Below are 19,116 nucleotides of genomic sequence, written 5' to 3'. Positions count from 1 at the left end.
AAATTGTTTGCTGTGCAAATATATATGTGTAATGTATATATCGTTTTACAAAAGGGTTTCGTTACTTGTCGTTAGTTTGAATAGTTAGTTCATACTGTTTATTTTTAATTGTTTTCAATTCTTTTACGTGTTTCATGTTCGGCTTGTCGAGTCTGTTCGGTTCTGTAGGTTATATACAAATTGGTTGTTTTATTAATGCCTCTAGCTATCGAATGACTATAAAATTACATACAATTACAAAATGTGATAAACTACACAAATGTACAACTCTTCCATTTCGATATTCAACATTTTTTTGTTTAAATTTTTCTTACTTCAAATTTTGCTTTCAAAAGGCATCTTTTAAACTGTGTGTTTTCTTAGGGGTTCTTTCTTAGGGTTTAGGGTTTCTTGACTTTGTTCTTGATCGTGTTTGATTGCACTAATCCAATTGCAACTCGACAACCTTACGTGGGTGGCGGTCCGTGGGGATACGACAACATGGGCTCCAGGCTGCGCGCGAAGGTGTTGGAGAACATACAGGTGTAGTCCTCACCGTGGGGCACCAGGGTGGCCACACCTAAAAGCAGCAGCATGAGCGCCTGAATGGGCAGCGAGGCACGTGCAACGCGGCCTAGGAATCGTGCACCGCGCGCCAGAACCGTGGTATTGATGACATCGCCATCGACAGCATCGCCGCCATCGGTGTTGCTAATAAATAATAATAATAAGTTCATTAGTTTATGTTCAATATGTTTGAAATCACTATGCAAATCATGCAACTAATTGGGTACAAGCTACGTGCTCTTTTCAGTTTCAACTATAAAGTGCACAAGTTGTTCAAATAAATAAATAGTTTTCAACTACGATGCATGGTGAGAATCAAAAACTTAAAATCAATTTCTATAGATATTTACTTTGCATTTTCTGTGTTGGGTGCGGCGGCCTGCATGGAAGAGGTTGATAATGTAGTATTATCCAAAAGCTATATTTGCAATACAGAAAAAAGAAAGAAAGAAAAACAAATAAATTATAAATAATATAAATAATAAGTTTCAATTCTTTTCATATTTTCTCGTTCGACTGCCAATTGGTTTCACTTACTTCTGGTGCGCTCACAAATCAACAAATCAAAAATTTAATTATTTTCCATTTTTTTTTTTTGGACAAATCATGTTTTTGAACAGGAAACCAAGGTGTTGGGCAATGGACGGGACACTTGGACTCACCTCACTAGACAACATGTGCAGTGGCACGCCGAGATTGTCGCCCTCGTAGCCGAGGACGGCACCCAGTTTGACGATATAGATGCCGGATAGACGACGCAGGGATTGGAGACGCAGCCGGAGATCGGTCAATCTGGAAAGGGTTCTGGAGCATTTAAAACATTTGCATGGGCTCTTGGCGGTGTATGTTTGGATGGAGGGTTAGAATGGGCGGACGAAAGAATTTTGAGTACCAAAAATACAACACAAAATAATATACGCAACAAAAACGGCAACACAAAATATGTGTAGAGGCAAAAAATAAATGATCGATCGATACGATTGATTTTGTATATAGCTGAAATACGTTCTACTAGTTTAAATGGCTATAAAAGGTTTAGTTGTGGAAGGTTCCAAAAGGCTTAATTATCCTTGCGGATATTTTTTAGTATAATTTTGAAAGACTGTAAATTCAAATTTTTGAAGCGGGAACTACCGAAAAGGATTTTGGTGGAGAGTGCACAGTGGGAGTTTTGGGATATTTGCATAGTTAAAAACTTTAATTGATAATAGTAGATAATAATAGAAATAGGGAAAAGCTCTTGGGTAAGGAATAAGAAACTAATAATATCGGGATTCTACGAGGATAGAAAGGGCACATATCAAAAAAGCACAAATTATCTACAGTTTCCAAATGATCATTGCTAAAACTAGTCAAATGAACTAAGAATACCAACTAAAACCATATAAAATATATAGAATTTAATTGTTTCCGCCCAACTAACACTGGAACCCTTCCAGGACCTAAGCTCAAGCGGCACCCACGAATTGTTTCGTTCCGCCCTCGGAACTGGCCCACTGGACACCTTACCTCTCGTAGGTGTGTTGCGATTGCTGCTCGGAGCCCTCGACGGAGCGGAGCAGCTGATCGGCGGCATCCTGCAGGCTGACCACCCGAGGTTCGCATCTCTCCAGTTCGGCGCGCAGATCCTTGAACTTCTTGAACTTGGTCTCCAGAACGGAGCGCTCCTCGGTGAGATCGACGGGCTCGGAGGCCTTGATGTTCTGCTCGGTGCGCTGCAGCCACTCCACCAGCTCATCGATGGTCTGATGGAACTCGCTGTTGCCCATCAGGGCGGTCTGGAGAAGACCTTGCCATTTGGTGGCATTGATGCACACATTGTTCCAGCGCTCATTGTCCGCCTCTAGACGAGATCGCAGCTGTCGCGCCTTCTCGGTATCCAAAGTGTGCGTAGCCAAGTGGTCACCGACCACATTCAACGACGATATGATGGACTTGTGACTCTCCAGATCCAGGAGGAACTCGCGATGGTCCTGCGTGACGTCCTCCAGCAGCTCGATGTTCGAGGGCGGAGCTGACTGGGCCTTCTGGGTGCTCTCGGCGAACTGCAGCCACTGCTCCAGGCGCCACAGATCGTTGTCGATCTGCTGCCAGTTTCGCTGTGTGCAGAGCGGACACGTTAGCCGGCCGACCTCGCTAGAATTGGTCATAAAAGTGGAGAAATTAGTAATTGAATAATCATAGATAGTGATTAAGATGGTATTTGATTAAATGTTAGCTTAAGCTCGCCTTTTCAAAGTCAATTGATTTGGCTTTCAGGTTAACTTAGGCAGTTAGGGCGTTTACTCCGCGACCTCTTGCTGTTCGCCACCTTGGAGACTGGCGGCCATTTGTAGTCCGCTGCCAGCTTTTGTCTAGTGGAAAATCACATAGAACATGGAACAAAGGATCGAACAGCAGGAGGTCGGAGGTCGGAACTGCCCACCGACAGGTAGATACACTTACTGGATGCAGTTGTACTTGTAGGATGCAGGTAGGTGGCACCTGGTGTCATCATGAATGCGCAGGTTCGAGTTAAGCATGGGTAAGTTTATATATTCGAGTGTGATTATGCGTGTGCGTGTGTTTTGACATAAGGAGAAAGTAGGCAACAGCGAAATGGAAAGCAATAAAACAATTGGTTAGTCAAGAACAGGCCCAAATCACCAGCGGAAAATGTTGCAGAACTTGCCAAACCGAAAAGGGATACTTTTTCTATTGATATATTTAAAATTTAGAAAACTTTTAGATGTGCACGAACACAAGTCATCTGCTATAGTATGATGCACTATTCAGGATGCCGTTCGCCCCTATTACATAGTTATTTTTGGAGTATTTGAGACACAATTGGGAAGGTACATTCCCAAATATGCCACTTTGACTCCAAGAGAGAATGGTATCAAAATGGTTTTCCGGTTTGGCAAGTCTTTTGAAAAATATCCCAATAAATACATAAATAATTAGTATAAAATCTTACCTTGCATTTTGATCGTGCTGCTGTCGCGCCTTCCACTGCGATTGCAGTGTATCGAAGCGCAACGTGAGCTCTGCCACGGTGTCCACCTCGGCAGCCTGGCCATCCGCCTTGCACTCGGTGATCAGTAGATGGCTGAGATGCTTCACCAACTCGGTGGAGGACTGGGCGTTGCCCAGCAGCTTGGCGATCTTCTGGGGTCCCGGCTTGCGGGTCTTGTCCACCACCGTGCGCTGCAGCTCGTCCAGATTGTTCTGGCACTCCGTGATGGCCGTCTGCAGTTCCATGATGTAGGCATCCTTGGCTGTGATGGAGGTTTCCCGCTGCATCTGTTGGGCCTGGCGTAGTTTCCGCTGGGACAGGGTGTTTACCTGGACGGCAGCGTTGGCTGCCTCACTGACCGGCAGAGAGGCGGCTGCCTGCGCTGCTCTGGTCAGCCAAGTGGTCTTGAGGGTGACAATGCGGGTCTGGACCGTCTGCCAAAGGGTGGTATAGGCGGACACAAGTTCCAGCAATTGCTTCAGTTGGGGTTGCTGCTTGGTCCTGGTCTTGGCCTCCTGGGCCAGGTTATCCGCCTGCTGGACATGCTGTTGGGCGTCCTGCAACTTCTTCTCTAGGCTCTCAAGACGTTGGAGCACCGCTTTCGGCTCCGCCTTGGAGGTCTGTTGATCCTCCGCGCTGGGCAATTGTTCCAAAGCCTTTTGTATGGCATTCAGGGAGTTGGTGGCTTCCAATTGAGCGTTGTTGAACTCTCGCATAAGCTTGGCATCCTTGTCGATGGCATCCAATAGGGCGTGACAACGTGGCGTCAACTGGCGCCACATGCTCACCATCACCTTGGTGGGCAGTGTCAGCTTCTGGATGTTCTCCGGCTCGACGCCAGCGCTCATGGTCAGCTTAGCATAGATCTGCTCCAGCTGGCGAAGATTCACCGACTGGCTTTCCAGTTCCTCCAACTTAGCTCTCAGCTCCTTCTGTCGCTCCTCCAGCTTATGCTTGCTGTGCGACTTCTGATCTCTTTCGAAGCCGGCAATTTGGCTTTCTTGTTTTCCCAGCCAGTTTTTGTGCTCTGCAGTGAGCTTGATGAGCTGCTGTAGAAGATTCCAAATGCTCAGGATGCGGGCCTTTCGTTCCGCCGACTGGCTGCACACGTTCTTCCAGCGCTGCTCCAGATTCTGAGCTGAGGCAGCTAATCCGGAAGTGTTCACCTGCGTGCGCCAGCTGTCCGCATCGTTGAGGAGCATCTCTACGAGATTTAGGACCTCGCCCACATTGCTGCTGTGGTGCTCAATGGAGCGTTGGATTTGCTCATGCTCCTTCAGCTTGGCCTCGATTACATTCGGTGTGTAGCTCTCGAAATTCAAGGGCTTGTCCAGTTGGGATTCGACTTCGAAGAGCCAGGCGCGGATCAGGGCGATTCGCTCCTCCAAACGGAGAAGTGTCATCTTGAGTTCTCCTATCTTGGTGGCCTTCTGTTTGGCCAAATACTTGAGACGCTGCCAGCGATCGATGAGGGAGTCACTCTGTTGTTGCACCTGGGATCGCACTTCTGGCTCGGAGTAGAGGGTGAGCAGTTCCCGGCTGGTCGATAGAAGCCACTCTCGTTCCTTGTCCCTCAGTTGCAGCTCGGAATTCACTTGCTGCTCCAGCTGCTTGGCTGCCTGTTCGGGATTCGTCATGGCAGTGACATCAGCATCCTTTTCCACACGTTGCTCCAAACGTTGCAGCCACTGGGAGATGCGATCGTATCTGATTTGATAGTTGGACAGTAGGGACAACCGCTCCTCGATGGAGTTGATCAGGTTGGCCAGCTGGTAGTCCAGATCGGCGTGCTGCTGCCAGAGCAACCAGTTCCTTTGGCGAATGGTCTTCATGTCGTGGGGACTGATGCACTCCTTGAGCTCCTCCTGGGTCACAGTGAGACTCTCCAGAGCGGAGACTTGGGCACCAAGTTGGACCCTTTGCGCACGCAGGGATCCTAGGAGTTGCTCAATCGCCGCTGGCTGAGTGGGCAGGGATTCGCTGTTGGCATCCAGAAGCTTCTGAGCTGCTCCGAATTCCTGTTGCAACTGGTTCACTCGCTGCTCGTAGCTTTCCGATAGCTGGGTAACGCGCTGCAGGAATCCTTGCCAGGTCTTGAGGGCTGCGCGGAGATTGCTTATCCGCTGACCAATGCTGGCCTGCTCCATTCGCATGGCGGTGGCCAGCGCGTCGTCACAATGCCTGGCCAGCTCCTGCTGCTGCTCCTGCAAAGCCTTGCTCTGTTGTTCTCCCTGATCCAGCTGCTGGATCATGGCATCCAGGCGGTGCTTCAGGTGGGGCACTCGCTTCAGGTGAATGTAGCGCAGTTGTAGGGCATTGCGTTCCGCTTCCCGTTGACGCAGCCAGTCCAAAAGGGCTGCAAGCTGCTGGCGGTAGGCATTCCAGCCACTAACCCGCCGTTCCAGCTCACCATTGCGCTGCATGATCCTCGAGAGGGTTTCATTGTGCAGGTTGGTCAGAGCCTTGTACTGCTCCGATAGCTCCGATTCCAGTGGTGTCTCGGAAAGCACACTCTGCTGCGAGATGAGCAAGTTCTGGTGGATGGCACACAGCTGCTGCTGTTCTCGCAGGCTGCTGTAATCCTCGGGAATGGCGCAGGACAGGAAGGACTGGACGTGCTGCAGATACTGCCTCCACAATCGCAGAGCCTCCGAGCTGTTTTGGCTTCGGGCGAGTCGCGTGGACAGGCGATGGTACTCCTGGAAGGTGTCCTGGAAAATCTTCTGCCACAGGGCTAGAACCTCTAGGATGCCGTCATCATCGCTGCCGGCCACCGATGGTGCTACTTCGCTGTTCTGATGGCGCTCCTTCAGCTGACGCAGCTGCTCTTCCGTTCGGGCCAACGTCTGGAGATGGGCTCGCAAAGCGGCCAGCTGCTCCTCGCTTTCCTTGGGATTTTGCGGTGCCTCTCGGGAAATGTCCTGCAAGGAGGCAAACGAAAATATTATTATTTATTCATTCGCAGTGGTCAGCTTTCAATATGCTTCGTGCATCGCTAATTGGCCTGACCCTAATATGGCTGCTCGGATGTCTCCGGTTACCATTCGTCCGTCTGTCCACTGCATGGCTTCCAAGACAATGGGAATCGGTGTGGCACATTGCAACTCTTTCCGCCAACTGGCAATGACCTCATGCCAACGACACGCGCACCCAGTGGCCAACTTCAATTGTCTGAGGCGTCGATGAGGGGGGCAAATGTGGGCGGAGGAGTTGGATTGGGAGTGGAGTCCAAACTGGTTGGCATGTGCCATGCAAATGAGCCCACCGTGGTGCAAGGTGCTTGGAAAGTTCCACCAAAAAATGCCCAATTTGGCACGTTAATTTGTAAAGGCACTTGTATGCAACCTATCAATGAAATCACTTGTTTATGCCCCTTTTTGAATGAATCGTAAAGCTGTACGATCGTTAATCAGCCAAGCTTCCGTTTATATTTATGGTGGCTTTGATTTAAAGGGGAAAGCACTTTAGAGCTCTTAAAAAATGCGCTTATCAAAGAATTAATTTATTTGTAATTTCATAAAATGCTCAACTTCCGTTTCCCCGGGGAAGTGAATTAGTTGTTTGATAAATGATGACCACAAGACCAAAACAGAGATAGTCCGCAATAAGTTTTCTAGCCCCAAAGACCAAAACATAGGACATATATCCATCCACATATGGTCATTAAATATTTACCAACCTTCCCACGGGGCAGCAAGTGTCAATTACGATTTTATAAGTTTTTCACTGGGGAAACGTACTCTCAAAAATTATATTCACGCCTCTTATCAATCAATAATGATGGGCAGGGAGCACTGGGACCACGGTGAGTGGTCTGGCTGCCAGCCAGGGTACACAAAAACTTTTTCAACTTTTAACCCACTTAAAATAGCATGTCCTTCGTATTGGATTAACAACTACCAGCTACAAGCACAACAGCAAAAACACTTGCCGGCTAATCGGTATTCGTTAGTGTGGGAATTTCCACACGCCAAAGCCAAGCTGGCATATGCAAAATATCCATCAAATCGACGCCACAATCGATAGCTGGTCAGGATGGTTGGGTCTAATCCCAGTGGGATGATACACGTCCTACTTCCGTGTGCTATCCTAATTTCATTCATTCGCCTCACTCACTCACCTGCTGCACATTGTTGAAGTAGGCCTTGGCCAGAGTCACCTCCTTGTCGAGCTCCTTGCGCTCCTTGTCCTGCGTTTCGGCCACGTTGGCCAGCGTGGTGATGGCATCCTTGCACTCGGCCAATCGCTGACCCAGTGCATCCAATTCACCTTGCATGAGCGCCGAGGCATCCAGGCCCACATCGGCGGCGATCTTGGCCACAATGTCGCGCAACTCCAAGATTCTGTCATTCTGGGTCGTCAGGTTGTCTTGGCATACCTGTGTGAATGTAGAGAGATGGAGTTATTAGTTCAATGGTCAACTTGAAACCATCTCATTAGCAGTCATCTATCAATTGTGTTCATTTAACATTCCCTTTTGCCTTTTGCCTAACTATTACTAATACTTTCTGTTCTTTCTCGCCACCGAAAAGCTCTTTCTAAATGAAACATACCCCAATTATATTGGATGCCTGGCAAAATGTCACTGGTTTATATTTAACTCGACGACGACGACGGAATGTATTTAGCCCAAGCCGGCCGGGCTGGTGTTCCATTTCGTGCCGCAGACCCTTATCAATTGTGATGTCGAGTGCATTTCCCTGCTCGCCAATGGTAATTAGGGCTGTGAGTGCCCGGCGCACTTTCGATTTCAATTCGAGGGGAAAACGGGTCACCACTTGTCGTCGCATAAGTTGTTCTCTAATGCCCTTTGTAATGTCCGCCCTATGATATCATCTGGCAAGTATTTTGGCGATGCTTTATCACGAAGCTACATAAGCAAACAAACGCTTAGAGAACTGGCATTGAAAATACCAACATAGATTAGGTATTAAGAAATAGATTTGTCTATCTTCTTCCACATTTATCTTCTTGCGGAGCTCAAGGCATTTGCGGACCTGTTCCCGCTGTTTTTCAGCTGCTGCTATTGATAAAGCTGCTATGTATACAAAAATATAAAATACTATAATAATACGAAAATGTAGCCGCCCAACAGCAGCGGGTTGATAAACTCTCCTGTGTGAAATGACAGTTGGTCGCCTGTCCGAAAATATAATTACACCATCGAATATAATGACCCTAATGATCAATAAACACAAAACGGCGACCCGAGTATGCGTTAATTTTTTAAGTAAATGCCGAAAAGGAAATCGTACGTCCAAGTCGCTTTTATTTACCCAAAGCATAATTTATGACACAAACACAGCCGGACCAAGTTAGCTCATATATGTACATTCACGGCGGAACTATTACGAACCGATTACATTGACGCGCCCAAAAAATTGATAGGGCGAGCACTACGGAGAAAATCAATGTAATTACTAGTTGGAACACCCGCGTCCCCAGTGGCCAATTAAAGAGCCCCACTTCTGTCCTAGTTTGCCGCCAAAAAAAAAAAGATATGTACACCTAAGGCGGATTTATCAGTTTTAGATAACTAGATAACTTATGTTCTCAAAAGATCTCGATAAAAACTCTAGCGGAAATTATGACTAATAATGATGTTACACTACACTTGAAATATAAATTAGATTAATTGACTTTAAATAGCAACCAATCGATATATTTGTACTTAGAATGTACAAATATTAACCGATTTTCTGTCCCTGTTGTTTGTTCAATTATTATATTTTTCCGGTTCGATTTTACCTATGTGACAAACAGGTCGTTGGCATCACTGTCGCCCACACGCGATATAAATCACTCATACGACCCGTTTGCCGGACGGGTCACGGCATTTGTGGGCACTCACCTTGGCGTGCTGCAGGGCATCCAGGGGCTGCTCCAGCGACTTGACCGCATCCATCTGCTGGTCAATGGAGTTCTTGACGGCCGCTGAGGCGTTGCGATACTTGTCCCACAGTTCGACGGCTCTTTGGTAGCGGGTTCGCAGCTGCTGCAGATTCTCGCTGGTGTCATTCCAGGCGACTACCGCCTCCTGGACAGCGGACTCGATCTGCTCGACAATCTGGACATCGCAGCTCTCGATCAGCGGCTTGGCGGCACCCTTCAGCTCATCGATCAGTTGCTCGCGGTTATGCAGATCGCCAGCCAGTCCCTGCGATGGGTTAATTTGCCCGTATAAAGATGGATTAGTCGAGTTGTATATGGGATTCCGACCGCGACGGCAGATACGCGCTCGGTTCGAAGTTAACGTCAACTGGGGCCGCGATAAACTTGCTACGTTAAGAGCCCCACATGCGGCGGGAGCTTACGAAAAAGCTTGGGGAAAGTTTGACGACCGATAGCTTTTTTAATTTACATTCAACCCAAAGAAAAGTTAAATTACATGGGAATCTTTGCTCGGCAAATAGTATTGAATCAATTTTAAAACTTAAAATGATTAAATTATATATTTCACAAATGATTTTTTAGAACGAAGTAAATATTTACTAGATTTTTTAGAACAAAACGTATACTAGTAGATGTTTCTGTTTCGAGCTTCGGAAAATGAATGAGGCGCGATACGGATATGTAGCGGATTTTGTAGCTAATTTTCCTCTGGGAAAACTAAGCTGATAAGCAGTTCGCGAAAATTCCGCTCAGCAGGTAGCGCGTTTTGGATCAGGCAGAAAGATACGAATGTTTCTGAGATACAAATCGATCCCTAAACGCGCCCGTAAACAAAGTCATAAAATTGTGGGCTGAAACTTACCTCCAAACGCTCCGTGGCTTTGCGCAGGCGCTCGTAGTCCACTTGACCGTGCACCCGGATGAGTTCCATCATGAAGTCGGTTTCCTGGACAGATCCGTGGACCAGCTCCAGCTGACGCTCATAGCGCAGCCAGACGGCTAGGCGGCTCCTCAGGATGGCCATAATGTTGGTGCACTTGCTCTCGAGGAAGGCGTGGTCGTCCTGCAGTTGGGAGATATCCCTCTCCAACTTAACCGGTGAAACGGACATCTTGAGGCGCATGGGCAGGGTGTGTAGCATCTGGCGGATTCGCATAATCTCCTGCCAGCTGATCACCAGCTCCTCGCCGGCAGCCTGGCAATCGGCAACGGCCTTTTCGAGGACATCTGCTCCCTGGCGCTCGGCGGCTTCACATTCATCCAAAATGACCGAAATCTTGGCCTGGTGTTTGCGTTGATTGCTAATGCCCTCCTGGATGGCCTGCAGTTGGTCACGCAGCACAGATGCACCCTCCAGCTCCTCGGCGATCTGGGTGCTTATCTTGTGTGAGAGCGAGAATAGCTCACCCACCTTTTCCGGCTCAATGGCAGGCTCTTGTAGTCCAATCCTGCCCAGCTCGTTGCCAATGAAGCCGACGCGAGTGCGGAGTACTTGGACTCGTTCGATGTACAGACAGAGCTCCTCCTCGTTCTTGATGACTCCCTTCATGCTGGTCATGGTCAGGTAGATCTCCTGCAGCTCTCGCTCCACCATTTTGAGCTTCTCGTCTGCGGGTACATCCTCCGACGACAGGCACTCCACAATGTTGTGCTGAATGAGTTCGATGGCCTGGGCCACTGCCTGCCAGCGATCCTCCAGTTGGGCATGGAACTGCCGCTGAAGCATCTCGTCGGCCAAGGGGATGACCTGCAGGGATTTCTCAAAGCTCAGACCCGTATCGGTTCTCACATTATTGTGGAGCTCGAAACGGGCCTTAATCTCCCAGAATTGACGCATGTGCTCGATGGGCTGGTGAGTGGGCTGCGAGGGTATCTGGATGTTCCTCAATTCCTGCTCTGCTTCGCGTACAAAGGCCTCCAGCTTATCCGTTTGCTGTTCGTACTGCACCCAGATTTCCTTGAAGACCAGAAGGCGGTGAAGGTAGAGAGCAACCTCCTCGCGGAGTTTGAGTAGCACTATCAACGCCTCATTGGTTTCCTCTACGAGATTGGGGGCTTGCACCAAGAGCTGCAACTTGTTGGCAATTCCCGAAAGCTGCGTCATTTTCACGTAGTGATGTGAGATGTCATTGCTAAGGGATTGGTACAGGGTGGTGTATTGATCGTAGTCTGCGGAAGTTACGGCTGATAGGTCGGGAACTCGTTGCTGAGCCACCTGGAGCCATTGAAGTTCATCCCGCATGCCCTTCTCCAGCACGGTCCAACGGGAGGCAGCTTGCACCAATTTGGAGGACCTTTCGGATGCCTTGTCCAACAGACTGGTAGCCCTGTTGTAGAGCTCCTTGTGCAGCTCCGAGTGCTTCTCGCGGGTCTCACTATCGATGTTCTCCTCCAGAGATTCCAACATAGCGCGACAGTGACTGAGATTTACGAAGAACTTCCTCTGTTTCTGCACCTCGTTGTTTAGCTGCTCGAGGGAACTGGATACAATTGGACTCTCCACCAGCTTATCGGCAAGAACCGTGATTTTGGTGAACTCTTTGAGGGTCTGCTCGTACTCCTCCGCTAGAGATTGAAGTTGAAGCACACGCTCCCGCTCTGCCTGAATGTTGTTGGCAATATTCTTGCTGGTCTCGAAGGCATTGTGCACATCCTGCGGCATCTTCTTGCCTGGGAAATCGCGTTGGAAAGCTCGAGCGTTTTGACAGAGATGCGCAAGTTGCTGCTGCGCCGCCTCATGCTGCCGCTCCAACTCATCCAACTGGGCCAGTTTAGCGGACAAAGGATACTCTTGATTGATCAAAAGATCGTAGCTCTGCTGAAGGTCGGCCAAAACGGAGGAGACGTTGTACAGAAGAACCTCGAAGCTGTGCCACTTGTCCAGATCATTGCTGTCCTGCACCTGGTTCTGTTGTGTAACCTGCTCAACTGCATCCACGTGCTCCTTCAGGCTATCCACGCATTGCAGCAACTCTGGTTCCGGCTCAGCCTTGGACAATTGTCGCTCAAGTTGGACGACATTTTGCTTGATGGTGCTCAGCTCGTCGTTAAGTTGGTTATAGTTATCCAGCTTCTCTTCGGAGGGTCCTTCATTGGAGTTCTGTCTGATGAGGTACACGCGATACTCGATGGTTTCCAACCAAGTTGATACCTTCTCGATAACCGTGATCACAGTGGTTTGAATCACAGTCTTGTCGCCATTCTTAATGGCAACATCGAGATCCTTGAGACCTTCGTTGACCTCCAAGATGCGTTGCTCGGTGGGTAGTTCCTTAATCTGTTCAGATAAGGTGGCCAAGTGGAGCACATTGCTCAGTGGAGTGGCTTGTTGGGGCGTCGCCTGCTTGAGCTGCTTGATGCGGTCGCCTATGGCCTCCTTGGTGGAAATCAGGATTGGCTGCTGGGTCAGTTGCTGTTGTCCTGGATAGTGCTGCAAACTCTCGCTCATAATTAAAGCCTGGGAGAGCTCAATGGGTGTCTTATCCACACTGGTGGTGGCACTGAACCAGATGTTGTGGGGCTCGCCACTCAGATTGTCCGGTCCCGGGGTGATGGGCACTACCAGCTCCTCCGTGGGTGAGCCCACCTCTTCGATGGTCACCGCTGAGGATGTGGGTCCTGCTCCGGATCGCTTGCTCTGCTGGGACGCAATCAGCACCTTGTTCTGCTCAGTTATGTGCACTGGCAGATCGGGATACTCATCGTAGACAGTGGTCTTGGTGATTTGAAGTTGCACTCTTTGAGCTTTGGGCGTTTCCACTTCTTCGGATTCGATGGGAGTTTCCACCACGGGTGTTACATGAGGCACATCTTCAATCTGCTGGTTGGTGGATACCACAATGCCGGACTCAGATAGTAACTCAGGTGCGATTTCAACGGTCACACTGATCTGTTGATCCTCTGGCAGCTGCTGCTCCACTTCAGGCACATTCTTCTGCTTCTTTTTCTTGTCCTTCTTGGATTTCTTCTCCTGCTTAGGCAGCTGCATGGTCTGTGTGTATTCATAGACCGTTGGCTCAGCCACAGATGTATCCGAATCAGCGGGAATGGCCACCGTAGTCTTGACCTCCAGTTCATAGGGTTCCGAAACGGATATCGAAGTGGCTGTCAGAGAACTATCATCCAAAGATGCGGGTTGCTGTTCTACAAGAGGCGTGGTTTGCATCTCACCATCCGCGAACTGCACTAGTTCAACGGTTGAGGTTTCTTCATGGGCAGTTTCCGGTTTAATGACTTCAGTCTGTTCCCTTGGCTCCGGAGTGGTTGTCTGCACATGGGTCTCAGTGGTTGTGGTGGTTTCAGTCACGGTAGATTGTTCGCTTGTACGCACTGGCAGATCGGTGGTCATATCCTTAACCAAATCCTGCACCAGAGATTCCACCACGTCACTGCTGCCTGCCTCTGGTGCTCGAGGAGAATCCTTCGGCGTGGTCTGCAGTTCCTTTTCGATGGTGGTGGTCACGGTAGTTTGGCTGGAAATCTCTACAGTTTCAGCTGGCTGGCCACTCACATCGGTTTGAATCTCAGTGGTGGAAATCTCAACAGCCACCGGCTGCTCCTCGCTTCGCGGAGTGGTTTGTGCTTCAGTCTCCGTTATCTCAACAATCAGTGTTTGCGATTCATTCTCCTGGTTATCCGGCTGCACCTCCAGACTCGTCTGCACTGCAGTCTCATCCAGTTTGGGTTGATGCTGTGGCGAAGTCTGCACGGACTTAATATCCTGCTCGACTTCCGATTTTTCCGTGGGCGAGGGAATACGCGGTGTGGTTTGTTGTTCCTCATCCTCGACTAAAGCTAACTCAACAACCTCAGTGGGAATGACCAGCTCAACCATTGGCGTTCGTGGCGACTCCGATGGTGAAGAAACCACGGCATCCTCCACAATCTTCACTTTCGTGTCAATCTCAATGCTGGACAAATCGCTATCGGGGCTAATCTCAACAATGGACTCATGACGAACGGTATCGCGTGGTGAATCCTCCGGAGAAACGGGCGCATCAGAGCTCACCTCAGGCTCCTTAACGGCAACTGGCTCCGGCTCAGTTTCTTGTTCTTGCTCAAGCTCCTCCTCGTGCTTTGTATCTCTTCTCTTCTTTTTCTTTCGACGCCGCTTGGCGTCGGCGACGGGAGCAGCAGCGGTCTCAATGATGGTCATGCTAACCTTGCCGGTAGTCGGAGCTGCGGTATCCTCTTCGTTGGTGCTTTCCTTGCCCAGGACAACCTTCAGCACACCAGCGCCATTGTCCTCCAGAGAGGGTGCTGTGATTTGGAAGGTTTTCTGTGGAGCCGTTGAGGCTGCGGCCTCTCCAGAGATGAAGAGTTGAGTGGCGGCACGCAGGTCGATTTGGCCAGGAGCTGGTTGTATCTCAAGAACGGGCTCTTCTGGCTCTTGCTCAGTCTGCTCAACAATTCCAATGGCCACTTCCTCCAGCTCTGGTTCTACTGGTTCAGGCTCTACAGGTAGTGATTTCACTTCTTCCACAGTAACTGGCTCTGGTTGATTCTCTTCAGTCTTGATGGTTGAAATTTCAACAGTCCTCTCCTCAAGAACTATTTCCTCAGGCTGAGTCTGAACATCTTCAGCAACTGAAGCTCCAGTCGGAGTTGAAGACTGCTCCTTTAGAGCTGCGGCCAAAGTCTGTTCGGCTTCAAGGAAACTTTGAATGTCAGTCTTGATTTTGTTTGCAGGAGGATGTTGTTCATCGGCAGGCACATTTTGGGCAAGATTTTCCTCCGGTACTTCTGTGGAGCTTGTAATGGTGGTTGTAGTCTTGGTAATGGTAATACTTCCAGTGGTAATGGCTTCTGGCTTAGTTTCAGCAACAGCTTGCGGTTCAGTCTCTTGGGGCTTAACTAGATCAGATTTTGTGCTCTCTTCGTGAGGTGATTGTGGCTCAAACTCGTACTGCTCCAGGGTCAATGAGTTTCCGGTTTCTGGACTTGTCGGCCAAATTTCCTCTACTGGCATGGATGCTTGAGTCTCTGCTGTGGCCGCTGCTGGTGCTGCCAATTCTTCGACGTGCTGGGAGAAGTCAATGTTGGTGGGTTTCAGATGATGTTCCAGTGGCCAAATCTCGTTGATATCTTCAACCACTGCTTCGACATCTACTACAGCTGCGGTAGTGGATGTCGGTGAGGAGTCCTTGGGCTCGACTACATCCGCTGTTGGAACATGAACGGGACTGGTAGTGGCAACTACTACGGGTTGTTCAACATCTACTTGAGGTGCTGGCAACTCTACTGGTGCTTCTTTAGTCGTTTCTGTTGTTGGTTGTGTCTGTTGTTCTGGCTGTTCTTGTTCTTGTGTGGTTGCGGTTGTAGTTCTTGTGGTGGTGGTGACTTGGGTAGACTCAATATCAAATACCTCTTGCTGCGGCTCTGCTGTCGGCTTTTGCAGATCCGTGGCAACTTCTTCGATTAGAACTCCGGGCTCCTGCATCATTCGCTGGAACTCCTCCTCGCTCACCACCTTTCCGTCAACGGTTCGCACTATATTTACGTTGATGTGCGGTGCTGTCTCCTCCTCGGTGATCTCCACTTCCTCTGGCTCCTCGACCACTTCCTCAGTGATGTGCTCCTTTCCGTCGATGATCACCACTCGCTTGATTATCTTGCGCGTCTTGCGGATCACCTTACGGGTCACTTGCTGAACTACTGCTCGGATTGTGCCTTGGGTTTGCACATCTCCCGGCTGCATGGGAATCAGTTGCGCCTGGGAGCCTGGGGCTATCACTTCTTCGTACGTCTCAATAGTTGGCTCGGTTTCGAATTCCTCCAGGATCACACCCTCGGGCTGAGTTGAATCCACAAGAGCACCACGCGTTTGCTGTGTGATAACTGTGTGGACACTGCCCTCCTCGGGATCAGCTTTGGTGTCCGTGGTGTGCACATTCTCCAGATTAATCTGACCCGTGGAGTGAACCTCGATGTTACCATCCGAATCGCTAATAGTCTCAATTGAGCTGATCTGCTGTTGCTGTACAACTTGCTGGCGGGTACGGGTTACTTTCTTGAGCACTATGTGTTTGGTACCATCGGGTCCAACAACCACTTCGGTGGTCGTCTCATCTGGCTCCACGAAAGTGGTTTCGAACGCTTGAGGTACATTTTTAAGGATCAGCTCGGTGGCGCGGTCTACATCGCCCTTAGGTCGTTGATGGTAGCGAGCCTCAATCTGGACATCTTCGGGTTCATCGGGCACATCCTTGTTGCGAGTCGTGTCGATCTGGATTGTTTCCTGGCCATCTTGCACCGTTTGTGTTACCATAATGTTCTCGGTGGGCGAACGTTCCTTCTGGGTTTGCAGAGCCACCTCAGCCGTTTCTACAGCTGGTTCCTTGAAGCTGGTCTGCGCCTCCACAGTGGTGGTGGTCACCACCTGAACTGGCGGCTGCTGCAGGCTGAGCGATGTCTGCGTCTCCACATACACTCCAGTCGGTTTGATCTCCTCTTCGGGCATGGAGCTCGAGTCGATGGTGTTCTCGTTTGACTCGATGGATTCATGTGCTTCTGGACTTGCTGGCGCTTCGGTTGGTGGCTTGATGAGTGAATCAGCAAGCACACGCTGACGTTGCGCCTCATCGCTCTTGGCCTTTCGCAAATCCACGATGCGCTTTTCAATGGTAAAGATGCGCTTGGTGGCCACTGTGACCTGTTCCCGCAGAATGGTAATGATGCTCTGCAGCTGCTCCATAAGCGTGTCAGCCAAGGGAGAAACATCGGGATGGGATTGCAGTTGGCGCGTCTGCTCCACCAAATCCTCCATGGACTGCTGGCGATCCTTGAGGGTGCGCAGCAATTGCTGGCTCCTCTCCACCTGCGACTTGAGCACCTGCTCATCCGTGCTGCTGTCCGAGGTGGGTTCAAAGGAAGCCAGCTCGGCGGAAACCTCGATGATCCATTGCTCCAGCTCCAGCAGATGTTGCTGGTACTCGTCGATCTCCTGCTGGCGCTTCTTCTGACCATGCATAGCATTCTGAACGCAATGAGGGATTATTAGTACGGATAGTTATAGACGTAGATCTTAACCACTCACCGCTATCATGGTGATGCCTTGCTGAGTGCGGCGTAGTAGTAAATCGATGCGGTCCACGGTGTCGTTGAGCAACCGTTCGGTAACCGGATCCGTGGGTAATGTCTTTGCCTGCTTCTTTAACTCGATGGCGTCCCTTTCGTGTACTTCGAGATTGCTCTGGATTAGCTGCACATCGGGCGTGTAAAATATGTGTTTCAGAAATATGTTGTTTTGAAATATACAAATCTACATAACAATACAATTGGATTTCGGGCCTACAAAAATTTGTATTACTTAGACAGACAAAGGTTCGACCACTACAACTGGACAAAACTAACAACTAAACGATATTCTGTTGGTACAAAATTAACAGCCTGACAAAAAATATGTACGATTCTTTATGGAGTGATGCGATTGAGTTATTAAAGTTCTCTGACACACGCCAGCATCCAATAATCGTTTACAAAAGTTATGTACAAGGTGTGAGTAGATATTTTAATTGAAATTAATCTAGCTACTTTGAGTACATGCCGAATCAAGCAACCAAAAAGGTGGTGTTATTTCGGCCTTAGATTAATATTATCATTACCTTCAATCCATGTAGCATGCCATCCAGGCTGCTCTGGTTCATGTTGGCGATGCCATCCTCGACGCTCGAAAGCGATTGGAGCAGTTCGTCGAGCTCTTGCGTAATTAGATCCTATAGTTTTTGTGAGTGATTTTGTTTTTGAGGGGGGGAGACGTTGTAGAAATTGTGTTAATATTAATAAAGATTGCAATTATTGGAGGATTATTGCTAGATAACGAAATTGATGTAAATATTTGTGGCCGGCTTCTATACACATATACAACATATGTACATGAAGTAGAAAAGTTATATGTAGGTATTTATAAAATTCAAATGGATGCAATGCACAGCCACACAACAAGATGTTTTTTTTTAAGGGAATGCGAATAAATGCTTTTAAAAATAACACTAGCTCTAAGACTTAACTTCGTTTAAAGTAGCGTAACACATGCATTTGGCATAAATAATTATCTTATTTTAAATGGCGGTAGGCGGATAGACAAAAGTACCAGAATATGCGGTTCTTACTGCCTGTCTTTAGGTAATGTTGGAAAATTAAATGCAATGGTAAAGAGACTTACTTTCTTTTGTTATACTTGTATTTACAAATTCTGAATAATCCTCGAAATAACTCTTTTCAAAACTTGTTTACCTACTCGTTTATTGCACTACACACACACATTGGCACTAACGAAATATTTAGATTTTTGAAATACTTCTTGGGGATTCGCAGTAAAACCCAACGCGTTCATTGCACGTTGCAGACTAAAAATTCTAAAATGAACGGGAGACTATTTTCGAGCAAATAAGACGGCCTGCACCGCATGGTTCGGATCGTATGGGATAGGATCGCATCTGAACGGTTGGATAGGGTATTTATAGCTGTGGCAGGGAGTACTCTGCGCGCAAATTCCTGATAGCAGGGCGGTAGGCGAGGCAATGAACTCATATACGCGTATATACGTGCGGTACACATAATGGACATTTTCTGCATTTGGCAACCCGGTAATTGCGTGCACACACACTTTTGTGCGGCACTGTGTCGTGTGGGGGGTGGCAGGAAAAGTGCTCGATATGCGTGAGATTCTGTGTGCTTGTGTT

General features: G+C 48.7%; 1 protein-coding gene across 20 annotated transcripts in view; it reads right to left on the bottom strand.

Annotated features, from left to right (window-relative positions):
• Positions 1–111: 111 nt before the first annotated feature.
• LOC6731051 (nesprin-1) overlaps positions 112–19,116 on the bottom strand; it is a 101,955-nt gene continuing 82,950 nt past the window's right edge. For 11 of the 20 annotated variants that reach the window (XM_039297143.2, XM_044923944.1, XM_039297197.2 and 8 more), the window contains 11 exons: positions 18,037–18,147; positions 17,469–17,633; positions 10,296–17,408; positions 9,393–9,698; positions 7,662–7,919; positions 3,503–6,462; positions 2,992–3,030; positions 2,056–2,682; positions 1,209–1,350; positions 897–964; positions 112–690 (listed from right to left, as the gene is read on the bottom strand). In XM_039297143.2, coding sequence (XP_039153077.1) covers positions 447–690; positions 897–964; positions 1,209–1,350; positions 2,056–2,682; positions 2,992–3,030; positions 3,503–6,462; positions 7,662–7,919; positions 9,393–9,698; positions 10,296–17,408; positions 17,469–17,633; positions 18,037–18,147 — 12,033 coding nt within the window. In that variant the 3' untranslated portion in view covers positions 112–446. The remainder of the gene's footprint in view (positions 691–896; positions 965–1,208; positions 1,351–2,055; positions 2,683–2,991; positions 3,031–3,502; positions 6,463–7,661; positions 7,920–9,392; positions 9,699–10,295; positions 17,409–17,468; positions 17,634–18,036; positions 18,148–19,116) is intronic. The other 9 variants (XM_044923945.1, XM_044923946.1, XM_039297125.2 and 6 more) reach the window with 6 other exon arrangements.

Source organism: Drosophila simulans, chromosome 2L (genome assembly GCF_016746395.2).
Source record: "Drosophila simulans strain w501 chromosome 2L, Prin_Dsim_3.1, whole genome shotgun sequence".
NCBI classification, from domain to species: Eukaryota; Metazoa; Arthropoda; class Insecta; order Diptera; family Drosophilidae; genus Drosophila; species Drosophila simulans.
Note: the sequence above shows the minus strand (reverse complement) of the source record. Positions and strands in the feature narration are given on the sequence as shown.